A 13022-nucleotide genomic window follows, 5' to 3' on the forward strand; every position below is an offset into this window, starting at 1 on the left:
ATTTAAGTAATATATCATTTACAAAAGTTTTAATTTCAATAATATTTAATTAAATTAAATAATTATGGGGCTTCCCTGGTGGCGCAGTGGTTGAGAGTCCGCCTGCTGATGCAGGGGACATGGGTTCGTGCCCCGATCCGGGAAGATCCCACGTGCCGTGGAGCGGCTGGGCCCGTGAGCCATGGCCGCTGAGCCTGCGCGTCCGGAGCCTGTGCTCCACAACGGGAGAGGCCACAGCAGTGAGAGGCCCGCGTACCGCAAAAAAAAAAAAAAAAATTAAATAATTATGAATTATAGCACGATATTAATTATAGTAATAGTAATTAATTATAGTAACAGTAATTTATTAATACTGTGCTAAAGCATTACTGTATCAAATATTAATATCATTATGTATTAATATATTATTATATATGGCATATATATAATATATATGGCATATATTAATATATTAATAGTAATAATATTAATATATTAATAGTATATTTGACATTAAAATTAAATATGTAATTCATTTATTAATCCAATAAAATATAAAAATTTATAATATATAACCTAATTAAACACCAACTGTTTAATAATAAATTATTAAATAAATTATTAAAATTAATATATTTAAAGATGTTTAACATAAAATTAACTATACTTATTAATACAATAAATGTATTAATTTATTAACAAATAGAAATAGATTAGTCCGATATTATCCACAATATTATTTTTCAATAGGTAATCAAGATACAAATTACTAATGAGATCTTTTCCACTCTTTTTTTGTTCTCTGTCTCTGAGACCGTGTTATTTACACTTAGGGCATGTCTCAGTTTGGACTCGCCACATTTCAAGTGGTCACTAGCTACATGCAGCCAGTGGCTGCCGTACTGGGTGAGGGGTTTTGAAAGTTACAATTCTGTGGTTATGTTTGGGGTGACTCTTTCTGCTGAGTTAGTAGACAGAGGAAGCACAGAAGCGTGGGTTTAGAACATGTTGTGTCAGTGAGGTTTCTGAAGACAGAAGGAGAGGGAGAGGCCATGGTGTTTCTGTTCCGGTGGCCACAAGGACAAGGTCAGCCAAGTATACAGTTAGAGGTCAGCCAAGTGGAGCAGAGAGTCTGGCTGAGGCTAGAAGACACAGGTCTGACTCCTGGTCGCCCTGGTTATAGTCCCCTCCCCAGGATAATAATATTTTAGTAAGAAAAGCCACTTGCAAATGAAGTCAGCAGCCATGAGGGTGTGCGGTAGCCCTTGGCCTAAGCAGCTCCCTCGTGGGGTGGAGTTTGAGGGGGGTTTGAGGAAAGAACGAAGATAAAGCAGAATGGCGGCTGAGTGGGTGACAAATAAAGGAGGTACCAGGTCTGTGTGTGTGAGATATTCCAGGCGTGGGCTCTGCCTATTATGTCTCCTGTGGGCATAGCTGGCAGAAGCTTCCAGGCCTTACCTGTGCTATCTGTCCACATCACCACCTGGAAGGAGACCTGGATGGGGAGAAGGTGGTATTCGTGTTCCTAGTGGCTTTTATGAACTGACTTGGGCTGCCAGCAACCGTGGTGATACTGGAGAGTCCAGTCTGTCCAGAGAGGGGTTGGGTAGGTAGAAATGTTGTACAAGGAAATGAATGAATGAATGAAGGGTATGAGTCTGACATATTACCCAACTCAGAAAAGATGATGCCAGACATGGCTTCCACATGTCAGTTCCTCTCCTCCCAGGGGAAGGCAGGAGATTGGAACTGTACTTCTAGCTTTTCTTCTGCTCCTTTAGTGGCCTTGGATAATGTGTTTGGCCTTGGTGAGACTCAGTCTACTCATCTGTGAAATGGGGCAATAGTTCCCATCATGAGGGTCGGGCAAGGTAATGGCCTGAAAATGACCAAATGACCAGCTGTAGCAGAACCAGCAGGACTAGAGGCAAACAGAGCAGGAGCTCTGGAGATGAGTAAGCGGTACCTCACCGGCCACTCTCCCTACAAGAATATTAAACTAAGAAAAGTCTGTGGATAAAGACAGCTTGGGAGGATGAGAGACCAGCCGGGGGAGGAGTGGGGGCACGCACCTCTGTGAGCTCCACGCTGGCTGGATCCCCCAGGATGGAGCCGTCAGGCCGCTTGTAGCCAGCATAGCGGATGAGCTGGGAGTTCCAGACTCGAAAGTCATGCTTGCCGTCGGTCCTCTGGGGAAATATGGTGATGGCAGATCTGTGGCGGAGAGAGGGGGACGTTTGGCACCAGGGCTGGGCTTGCACCTTGGGGACATACTGGAAAAAGTGTCGCCCAGGCCAATGAGTGCATAAGGCTCAGGGCCCACGGTGCAGCTGTTGGAAGGGGAGGGACCTTGCTCTGTCTCTCCACTGGACCGCTGGGTGAGGAAGGGTGGAGGATAGGAGGCCTGGTGTCAGCTCACTGAAGGAAAGAGAATGCTTCTCTAACTGGAGACTTTCAAACAATCTTGACTTGCACCAGTTTTCCAGAAAGTTCTTTTGCAGCAGGTAATCCTCAGGGAAAAAACCATCAGATCCTGTTTCCTTTTAAGAGCTCACCACTGATTCCCAGTTTTAGTCTTTCTTTTACCACCATCATTATTTATTGCCCCATTTGCTCACCCCCTGTACCACAGCAAAGTCTACAGACGTACGATGAATAAGAAATCAACTTCCATTTGTACTCATATTTCTTTACTTTGAAAGAAAACTGAAGATCACCCCTGGCCTTGCCCACCTAAACAGGCAACCGTGAGACCGTGTACTGTTATTAAATTGTAGAAAGATGTGGTTGCCTACGGAAGGCACCTCACTGGAGCCCTGCTCCCTTTCTGTTAAAAGGGAAATCAGGGCTTCTCTGGTGGCACAGTGGTTGAGAGTCCGCTTGCCAATGCAGGGGACACGGGTTCGTGCCCCGGTCCGGGAGGATCCCACATGCCGCGGAGCGGCTGGGCCCGTGAGCCATGGCCGCTGAGCCTGCGCGTCCGGAGCCTGTGCTCCGCAACGGGAGAGGCCACAACAGTGAGAGGCCCGTGTACCGAAGGAAAAAAAAAAACAAAAAAGGGAAATCGGCGTTTTGGAGAGGTGTTATAATGATGCCTTATCCTCTTTGGTACCATCAGAAGGATTGGAACAAATGGAAAGGAGAGTAATTTTTTCACGAAGTGGTTTGATATTATCTCCTTCCAGGAGCTCCTGTTACCTGGACCCATCAGTTCCATCCACGGACCAAATCCTAGGCTATGGAAACCACATCCTGGCTTGTGTCAACACGGGGATGACATCATAGGTCCAACCCAAAGCTCACAGATCTGCTCCCATTCACATCCTGCCCCTGGAATCCTGCCCTGCTGCTCCCTTGGTTGGAGTCTGTTTCTGCTGTCATGTACCCAATTTCAAGGCCAGATTCAAATTTGCTTTCTCCACACAGCATCCCCTGTCTTATCTAGTTCCCAGGGCCTCCCTTTGAGCGCATTTAGGTTATACTGTCTGCACAAGACAATATTGCATTTAATGCTGCGGGGAGTGGTGTGTCACACCTCGGGGTGAGTCTAGGACCCAGGCTGAAGGCGGAAGTCATATAGAGCCAAAGATGCTCTTAAACATCTCTTAGCGAAGGTGCCATGTTGGAGATGAACACAGACTGAGTAAAATTGTGAGCATTTCCCTCCAGCATTAAACCACACGGCTGTTTCTCTGGTTGAGCAGCAGATAAAGCCTGTTTGTGTTTGTTTATATATATTTAAAAAGTGTGTTTAGAAACTCGGGTGGGATGCTTACTCTGTGTGTGGGAATGAGCCCAATGGAAGACACGGAACAGGTTTACACCTCCCATCTCCCAATCCTGCTAAGCATAATGTCGCAAAATGGCAAGTCCACTGCCCTGTACTGTTTGAATTACATCTCTCTCCCTCCCTTCATCTCCCTTGTCCACCTTCCTCCTTTATGCTTAGATAGTTTCTATACATGGCATACATTCTCTTATGGCCTCTCATCGTGTCCAGATGTGTAGTTTCAAACTTGTAAAAAAAAAAAAAATTAGTCAAACATTTCATCAATAGAATATCTCATTTAGACCCCCTCCCCCAATACAGAATTGAAAAAAGTAAAGGTGCACTGCCTACCCTTTGGCGATCCGCGCCCCATATTACCCCATCACAGCACCATTTGAAAACTACCAAAATAACCCATAAACTCCTTGAGGCCAAGACCTTGACGGGGCCCTCCTTTAATGTTAGGATATGCAGGAGGGCTCTTTATCGTTTTCTGAGGGGTGAGGTCTTTTAGGAAAAAGATCTGAATACTAATTTCCCAAGCAGGCCCTGGGCTTAAATTACAGGGTCTTTTCCTATTGGTGGGCTCAGCTGGCAAACACCATTTCCTTCTCAAGGAAGAGACTTGTCCAAGAAAGCCCATGCTTAATGCCAATAGGTCACTTTGGGGATGAGCTCAGTGTAGCCTGAGGGCTTGTGGGAATATCCCTGCAGTGGTCCTCCATGGCCCCAAGATGGGGCTGGTCCTCAGCTGCTGGGAACAGATGCAGGGGCAGGACTGAGGGAGTAGGATTAACAACTGTCACCGCCTGCCTGCGGGGGCCCCAGCTGTTCCCTTCTAGCTGCTCCTCTCCCAGCTGAGACTTGCCAGTGTGGAAGCCAGCAGCTCACATTGGCGCCTTCCTGCCTTGGCCTGTATCCTGTGGCTTTGTTCTTCACGGGGGGCAAGAGGAGTCCCAGGTGCGGCTCAGCTTGGTGGAACCAGAAACGGTGGTCCCCACGGCAGCGGGAAGAGAAATTGCCTTTTAAACCCAGGGAGCCTCAGAGGCGGCTCCAGGCAACAGAGCAGGAGCTGGTAAAAGCAGGTCACCACCGGCAATGGGATTTTCCTATTCCTGGGAATCTGAAACATCCCTTCCTGTTTCCTCCGCTGGGTGATACCGAACTGTGGAATAAACATGATTCTGGTCGCTGTAGTCTCGCAAACCACATGGGAATCTGTTTCTCCCGGAAGAGAAGGCACATGCTGGTTAGAACGAGGATGCCAGGCTACCTCTCTCGGCTTGACACCTGTCCCCGGGAAAAGAGGGGGAGCATTTCCTTCACAGGGGGGTGAATGCCAGACCCAAGGGTCAACAATGGGGGTACATCGGACTCCGCTCCCCTAAGCGGGTCAGCTCACCTGAGGTTCCCTTTGTTGGTAGCATACTTGATATGGTTACAGATGTAGTTGAACATCCCGTGAGCCGTGGTACAGTCGCGGGCATCGAACACCTGCAAGGAGTATATCGTGGGAGCGATCACCTCCTCCTTCCCCATTCATCACCCCCAGGGCAGCCCTCCCAATGGAGGAGCGCCCAGAGCCCACCCTGGCTTTTGCGCCCCTGGAGTAGTGAGCATCTCATTACTGAGCCCCGGGCTGGGTTTTATCTTTTTTTTCTACCCTAATAACTATGGCCAATCAAACCAGGAAAAATCCCCTAAAAGTAGGCATGGAGTGTAAGCGAATGTAGGAAGGAGATGCTGAGCAAAGGAGGGACTTTAAATGGGTTGCCTGTATCTCCTATGAGGTTCCTAGAGATTAGGGACTTAAACATAAAACAACCAGGGGCTTCCCTGGTGGCGCAGTGGTTGGGAGTCCGCCTGCCGATGCAGGGGACACGGGTTCGTGCCCCGGTCCGGGAAGATCCCACATGCCGCGGAGCGGCTGGGCCCGTGAGCCATGGCCGCTGAGACTGCGCCTCCGGAGCCTGTGCTCCGCAACGGGAGAGGCCACAACAGTGAGAGGCCCGCGTACCACAAAAAATATATAAAAAATAAAAAAAAAATAAAACAACCACAAAAAAACCAGACACCCCACCCCCACGCCCCCCACCCCAAGATTGATAACTAATCTACTTCCAAAATGAAACTATTCCCTAGAGGAAAAGAAATCACACCAGGGGACACAGAATCTAATGCTTTTAGGGAGTAGGCAGATAATGGAAATAAGGCAAGAGAGGAGGTATAAGACAAAAGGGGCAAGCGGGGTCTGCAGTAAACTGGAGAGTATAAGCCCTACCTAGAGACATCAGATTCAATTTTTCAAAAAGATTGTTTGGGCTAAATAAGATATAAGCCAGATACAGTCATGATCTGAGAATTTGGGACCCCATGGTCACCATCTGAGAGTTCACCACAGCCACCAAGTGCCCTTGCTAGGAGCTGACCCTTTTCAAAGCTCATTCCTCCCCCGGCAACCCCACCAAAGAGCTCTTCCTAGTATCTGAGCCTGACTGCTCACCTGCAGCTTGGACCACTGGATCCGGCCGACGCAGCGGGAGGCATTCCTCCAGGCGTGCTTGGCCCCGTAGATGAGCTCTGTGTCCTTGAGCTGGTAGGTGCTGGTGGTTTCGATCTCTTTGCTCACCTCTTCCAGCCTCTCCATATGAGCTTTGGAGCCGAATCTGAGGGAAGAGAAAAGAGACATGGGAGCATCACCCTCTCTACTAAATTAGAGGTTGGTGGAAGGAGTGAGCTATTACAGGAGGCCAGAAGCCACAGAGTCTGGACTGATATCTGGACACAACAGTTTCAACATAAAGCAGAGACTGGCAAACTCAAACACCTACAAAGGCCCGGCAGTGTACATAGGACTGAACCGGCTGGATGGGGACTGCAGCAAACAGGTGAGCCTACGCCTGGTCCAAAGGGGGCAGCCCCAACTCTGCTCTAGCCTGCTGTTGTCTGATAGGAATGGGGGCCTGGTACTGCCAGATTTTCTTTCAAGAGAAACTGGAAATCTGATTTTTAAAGGCAACTCTTCTAATTTTTAAATGGTGGCAATAAACTGAATTTTAGAAAGTTAAAAAGTTCTTATGGAAAGGTTCAGGCTTACAAAAAGGTATAGAGGATAATGTAATGGATACCCATGTCCCAAGCCTAAGAGATGATAAATAAATAAGAAAATATATTATAGTTCCTTGGGGACTACTCTGCACCGTAGCCCACTTTCTTTCCAGGAGTGCCTGCTGTTTTGAATGTGGCATTTAGCATTCTCATGCTTTTGTTTATATTTTTGCCACTTGTGTATCTATCCCCTCAATCACGTATAGTATTTTTCTGCATGTTTAGAAAGTTTATGTAAATGGGGCTGTCCTGAACGTATCCTTCTACAGCCTGTCCTTTTCTTCCTTTGCTCAAAGTTATTTAGGAGCTTCATTTCCATGAACATGCAGAGTTTTAACCTGTTCGTGTTTACAGCTGTATAGTATTCCATTACAGAAAATGCCACAGTTTACTTACACATTCTCCTATCAATGGAGTTGAGATTGTTTCCAGTTGGCTCTTTAATTGTTTTTCCTATTCTAACAATGTTTCAGTGAACATTCTTATGCAGGCCTTCTTGTGAACAAGTGTGAGAGTTTCTTTAGGGAATATACCCAGGCGTGGAATTGCTTGAAAAATTTCAAATTTAAGCAACACTTTGCAGGCTAAACAAAAACACTTCTAGGGGCCAGATCTGGCCCTTGGGCCACCAGTTTTTGACCTCTGTGCATGGCAGGCAGAGGCCTTATGCTCAGGTCTTGGTTCAACTGTCTGCACATTTGGACCTGAAGTCTTTGTACCCAGTACCCGGTCTTCCCAGTGTAGACATGAACTTGCCTTTTAATTGATGAGAAGTACTGATCAATAAACTCTTTGGCAAGAGGGAAGAGCTGTTCTTTTGTGCGGACGTCTTCAGGCCTTCGTATTTGCTGAGAAGGAAGCATGATGGACCCCATACAGATGTGCTCAGTGCATCCCGTTCCCTGGAAGGAAAAGAGACTTGGGCTATTGCTTCATTTCACCCAATGTGGCACGTGTAGGGTTGGGGACCTGGATCTGACATTCATGGTGGGGCTTCCCCGGCTTTAATTCCCAATGCGGATTTCTCACATACCAGCTTCTAATCACTGTTGGACCTGGTTATCAGCCCAGGTAAGGAAAGGGCAAGCATCACTTTAAGGTCCTGAATGTGTTTGCTCCACTTAACTGGGGGGAGAGGGGCTTCGTGACTGTCATTCCCTGGGAAGCAGAACCATTGGTGCTGAATCCCCCAATATGTTTTGATCCCATGTTGATCAAGAAGGAGCTAGTAGAGTGATTATAGTAACTTGTTAGAATGTGTCTGTGGGATGTTAATTGCAGAACATAGCCCTAATTCTTCCCCTCCCTGTATTCACAGCCTTTGCTATGTGACTTTACAGCAATTCTCATCAAGAGGTAAAGCCTCTTCCCTCTCCTTTTGAATCAATCTCCTTTTGAATCTCCTTTTGAATATTGGCTTGTTTGGGCCAATAGAATATGGCAGAAGTGACACTGTGCCCATTCTGAGTCTCGACCTCAAGAGATCTTACACATTTCTGCTCATTCTCTCAGGACACTGCAACCAGCATGTGAAGGAGACCAAGCTAGCTTGCTGGAAGATGAGAGGCCGCATGGAGCAGAGCTGAGTTATCCCAGCCAGGGCCATCCTAGACCAGCCTGCCGAGGGCTGACCCCTCAGATGATCGCAGAAGCATGAGATCAGCAGAACCACACAGTCCATCTGTAGGCTTTTGGAAAATAATAAGCGGTGGTTGTTTTAGGTCACTAATTTTGGGGGAAGTTTGTTACACTCCGATAGCTAACTGATACAACATTCCTCCAAGAGGCCCATTTTCCAGAACAATGTAAAACAACAGATTGGTTGATTGACTGAAAAATATATAAAATTTAGAGGACAGACTGAAAACCAAGAAGGGTTTGTCCAAAACTCCATCAGTGGTCGGACTGTGTGAGAGAAAAAGAATGTACTTAGAACCAGCAACTCCCCTTTTGAGTACAAGGGGACACAAATAAAAAGCATTTGCACAAGTAAGTATCCACCAGTGGTTCTCAAATGGGGGTGAATTTCCCACCCAGGGGACATCTGGTAATGTCTGAAGACATATTTGGTTGTCACAACTTGGTGAGGGGGGAGTACTGGCATCTGGCTGGCACAGGTCAGGGGTGATGCTCAACATCTTATAATGCACAGGTTGGTCCCCACGGTAAGAATTACCCAGTCCCATGTGTGGATATCACTGGGGTTGAGAAACCCTGGTCTCCCCCTCGCTGGGGTACTCACCAACGTGCTCTTAAGGTGGAGGGTGTCAGAGAGAACCACATCGGTCTCCCAGTTCTTGACCTTGAGGAAACGAGGGCACTTGGAGGGGCTGCCATTCTTTATGGGAGACTGTTTTCCCGAGGCGGGGGGCTGGAGGAGAGAATAAAGATGAGATATTGTGCATTTGAGGGCACTGGAAGATTGTTTCCATTGGGATGGGGAGAGGTGATGCTCTTCCTGGAATCTGTCGCCAGTCACCAACTGTCCGTGACTCTCTGGGATGGACACGTACAAGGTAGCTGAGAACTTGGTCCCTCTACCTGTGCTGAAGGAGGCACCGTGGAAGAATGGTTCAGGTTCTGTTCTGGGGAGAGGGGTCAGGAACTCAAAGGTGGTCTCTCTGGAGTCTAGCACGGGGTCTGGCACATTAGCAGGGACTTAATGAAAGTTTGTGGAATGAATAAGTGACTGAAAGAACACTGTCAGTGTCTTCAAATGATGACAGCCCTCAGGGCGGAGGAATCAAACCTGAGGCTGGGTCAAGTTACTTGGATTTCTGGGCCTTCCTGCCATAGCCTGAACTCACCATTCCGGGCAAGTACTGGGAAAACAAAAAGTTTATGTGAGAAAGGTTTGAAGCATAGAATACTTTCCCCCGATTTCAGATTTCTGCTTTTCAAAAAGGCCAAACATGTCCCTGCCTCAGGCCTTTGCACTTACTGTTCTCTCCATCTTTTTTTTTTTTTTTTTTGCGGTACGCTGGCCTCTCACCGCTGCGGCCTCTCCCGTCGCAGAGCACAGGCTCCGGACGCGCAGGCTCAGCGGCCATGGCTCACGGACCCAGCCGCTCCGCGGCATGTGGGATCCTCCCGGACCGGGGCACGAACCCGTGTCCCCTGCATCGGCAGGCGGACTCCCAACCACTGCGCCACCAGGGAAGCCCCTGTTCTCTCCATCTTGAATGTCTTCAGTGCTCCATTTATCTTCACCTCTGTAAGCAAACTGTCCAGTAGGTGAGCGGGGATAAGCCTGGGCTGACAAATGTTGGCCCATCCATTATGAACTTCATCGATAAGGATCATATTCTGTCTTGGGTTTCTGAGTGGTTGTCTACCTGCCTGGGCAGAGGTGTGCTCGTGCATCAGACAAGCATCAGCAGCTCTAAGGGACAGGCAGCAGGCACACCCTGGTGCAATGGCCGAGCAACGGAGGGGAGAAGATGAGACAATGTTGCGTCACTCAGGCCAAAGAGTAGAGCAGTGGGCAGTGACCTTGAGGCAGGGCATTCACACATTCAAATTGTATTTACTGAGCCCCTTCTATGTGCTAGACACCGTTAGGCATTGGGGACACTGAGGTGAACAAGGCAGTCAGGATCCTTGTCCTTCTGGAGCATCGTTTTGGGAGAAGCAGAGGTAAATAATAAGTAAACTAATATGTGGATGATACAATTTCAGGTGGTGATAAGAATATAATATAGAGGGAGGTAATGGTGACAAAGTGGAGGGGAAAGAGGCAAGTGCAAAGACCCTGAGGTAGGGATGAGTTTGCTCAGTTCAAAGGACCAGCAAGGAGGCCAGTGTGGCTGGAGTGGATGAGTGAGGATGAGTACAAGGAGATGAAGTCAGAAAGGAGGCAGGGTCCACGGCTCATCAGCCTGGAGGTGCTCAGGCTGGCAGGGAGCTGTGAATTAGGATTAAATCAGGTTAAGCCTAGGACAGAAATCACAGGGAACTCTGAAGGACAACTACTGAAAACCAGCATTCAATGTGCACTTGCTATGTTCCAAGCAACATCACCCCCATTTTACAGATGAGGAAACTGAGGCACAGAGAGGTTAACTAAGTTGTCTAAGACCACAGAGCTAGTAAGCTGGAGCCAGGAGTCAAAGCCTGGCAGTCTGGCCTTTGAAACCATGCCCTGAACTGTTCGACTATCCTGCCTCTTGACGATCACGCACAACTCACTCATTCATTCATTCAACACGTGTTTATTGAATATCTCCTATGTGCCAGGCAAGTCAGTAAGGGCCAGGGCTACAGTGACAAACATACAGATGGGATCTGTGCCCTCACGGAGTTCACAGTCCAATGGGGATGGGGATTTAATGAACCACTATAACTGACTGAACTGGGTGTCATAACACGGGACGTTGGCAGCGGGTAGGGGGCTGCGGAAGCACACAGAAGAGGCGCCTGACCCAGAGTATTTGACTTCTAAGTCAAGACCCGAAGGATAAGTAGGTGTTCACCAGACAAAGAAGTGGGAGCACGGTCTTGCTGGCAGAGAAGTGAGAGGCATGGCCACCTTTCCGGCCGAGGAAGAGGAGCTCTGTGCTGAAGCGTCCATGCTGCCATGTTGGAGTTTGGGGAACAGGAGGCAGGTGACAGCATGTCACTGTTAGAGATCATGCCAGAACAGTGCAGGGAGCCATGGCAGAGAACAACGGGAAGGTACTGTGACTCAGGACCTTCCACACCTCCCTGCTCTGGCCAGACCCAGTCATCCCCAGTGGCTCCCATCTCAGTGTTGGGCACCACCACCCATCCACCACCTGTGCATATGCCACAGGGAGGAGCTTCCTGGACATCATCCTCTTTATCTCCCACCCCCCCATCCATCCCCGACTCCCATCCATTTTAGCCTTCTAAGTAACTCTAGAATCCATTTGGTCCCCTTTCTCTCCATCTGCTGGCCAGCACCCTGTCCAAGCCTCCATCATCTTTCATTGGGGTGATTGCAACAGCCTCCTAGATGGTAGCCATTCCTCATCACTATTGGTATCATTGTTCTGCTACTAGTAAAACTCGTAGTCCTGTTACAACGACTACTGCTATAAGCGTTACTCCTGTAGTGCCACCCCGGGAGCAGGAGAATGATGTCGATGAGCTCCCTAACAGGGAACAGGCAGATTCCCTACCTGCCCTTCTATCCTGCTAAACTCTTAAGCTATTTTACTCATGTCCCCACGTGAAGCCACGCCCAAACTCCACTTCCTTGGAAGGCCCGTCCAGACAACCTAAACTTCTTTACTTCGGATTCTATTTCCATTCCTGCGTCTTCCAGCAGATGTCCAGGTGATGGAGGGCACCTCTGGGCAGGCCTTTGCGGTGACAAACTCCTCTGATTGTGCCGATGACCTGCATCCTTGAGAAAATAAAGTCCTACCTTTCCCGCGTGGGAGGCACCCCAGCCGTCCTCCCTAGGCAAGGGCGTCACTTAGCCCGTTTAGAAACTCTCTCTCTTAACACCCTGGAGGTTGAGGGGCAGCTGGAATCCCACAGTGGGGATAACAGACATGGTGTTGGTGGTGGGGTCGGGCCCAGGACCCGTGGAGGTGACAGGAGGGCAGGAGGGTGGGGAGCCTGACAAGGAGGGAGGAAGAGAGGGGTGGGGTGTGGCCGGTGGGCAGGCAGCCATCATTGGCAGGGTGGAGGGAGTGAGATAACAGGCAGTAAAAGAGGCCACGTGCTGAGGGTCCAGATGTGCGAGGGGTGGTCATTACGAGACAAGTAACGGGGGGCTCAGGCGCGAGGTGTGCCATCCCGCACCCCAGGCTGTGTGAACTGCCCACTTGAAACCAGGCATTAGGAGGCCTCTGGCAGGGCTGCTGTACTTGGGCTTTGATGTTTTAATTAGCCAGCAGTAGTATTAGATGACGCAGGAGGGGACAAATGGGGAGATTAATATAGCAGTCAGGGGTCTGCATGGGGGATGCAAATGACTTTTCTGAGTGGGGACCTAAGCTAAAAATTCAGATTAGTGGCCCTTGTGGGTTGTTAAGCTGGGGATGGGGCACAAGTGGACTTTGGGCTGCGGCTGTGTGTTTGTTTCTGGATTTGTGTCTGGGGTAGACAATGGAAGCTTTTCAGATCGCGGGAGACACTGACTCGATTTCAGTGGGTTCTATGGGAGGGCTCCTCCATGCCTGTTCCTAAATTTGCA

The 13022-nt window shown here is 48.7% G+C and overlaps 1 protein-coding gene across 2 annotated transcripts in view; it reads right to left on the reverse strand.

Moving 5' to 3' along the window:
- NOS1 (nitric oxide synthase 1) overlaps positions 1–13022 on the reverse strand; it is a gene marked incomplete at its 5' end in the record, with an annotated part of 86102 nt that overhangs the window by 42493 nt on the left and 30587 nt on the right. For both annotated transcript variants that reach the window (XM_079942495.1, XM_079942494.1), the window contains 5 exons: positions 2052–2193; positions 5151–5242; positions 6252–6414; positions 7613–7758; positions 9099–9227. In XM_079942495.1, the coding sequence (XP_079798621.1) occupies positions 2052–2193; positions 5151–5242; positions 6252–6414; positions 7613–7758; positions 9099–9227 (672 nt within the window). The remainder of the gene's footprint in view (positions 1–2051; positions 2194–5150; positions 5243–6251; positions 6415–7612; positions 7759–9098; positions 9228–13022) is intronic.

This window comes from Stenella coeruleoalba (assembly GCF_951394435.1).
Source record: "Stenella coeruleoalba genome assembly, chromosome: 14".
In the NCBI taxonomy this organism is placed as follows: Eukaryota; Metazoa; Chordata; class Mammalia; order Artiodactyla; family Delphinidae; genus Stenella; species Stenella coeruleoalba.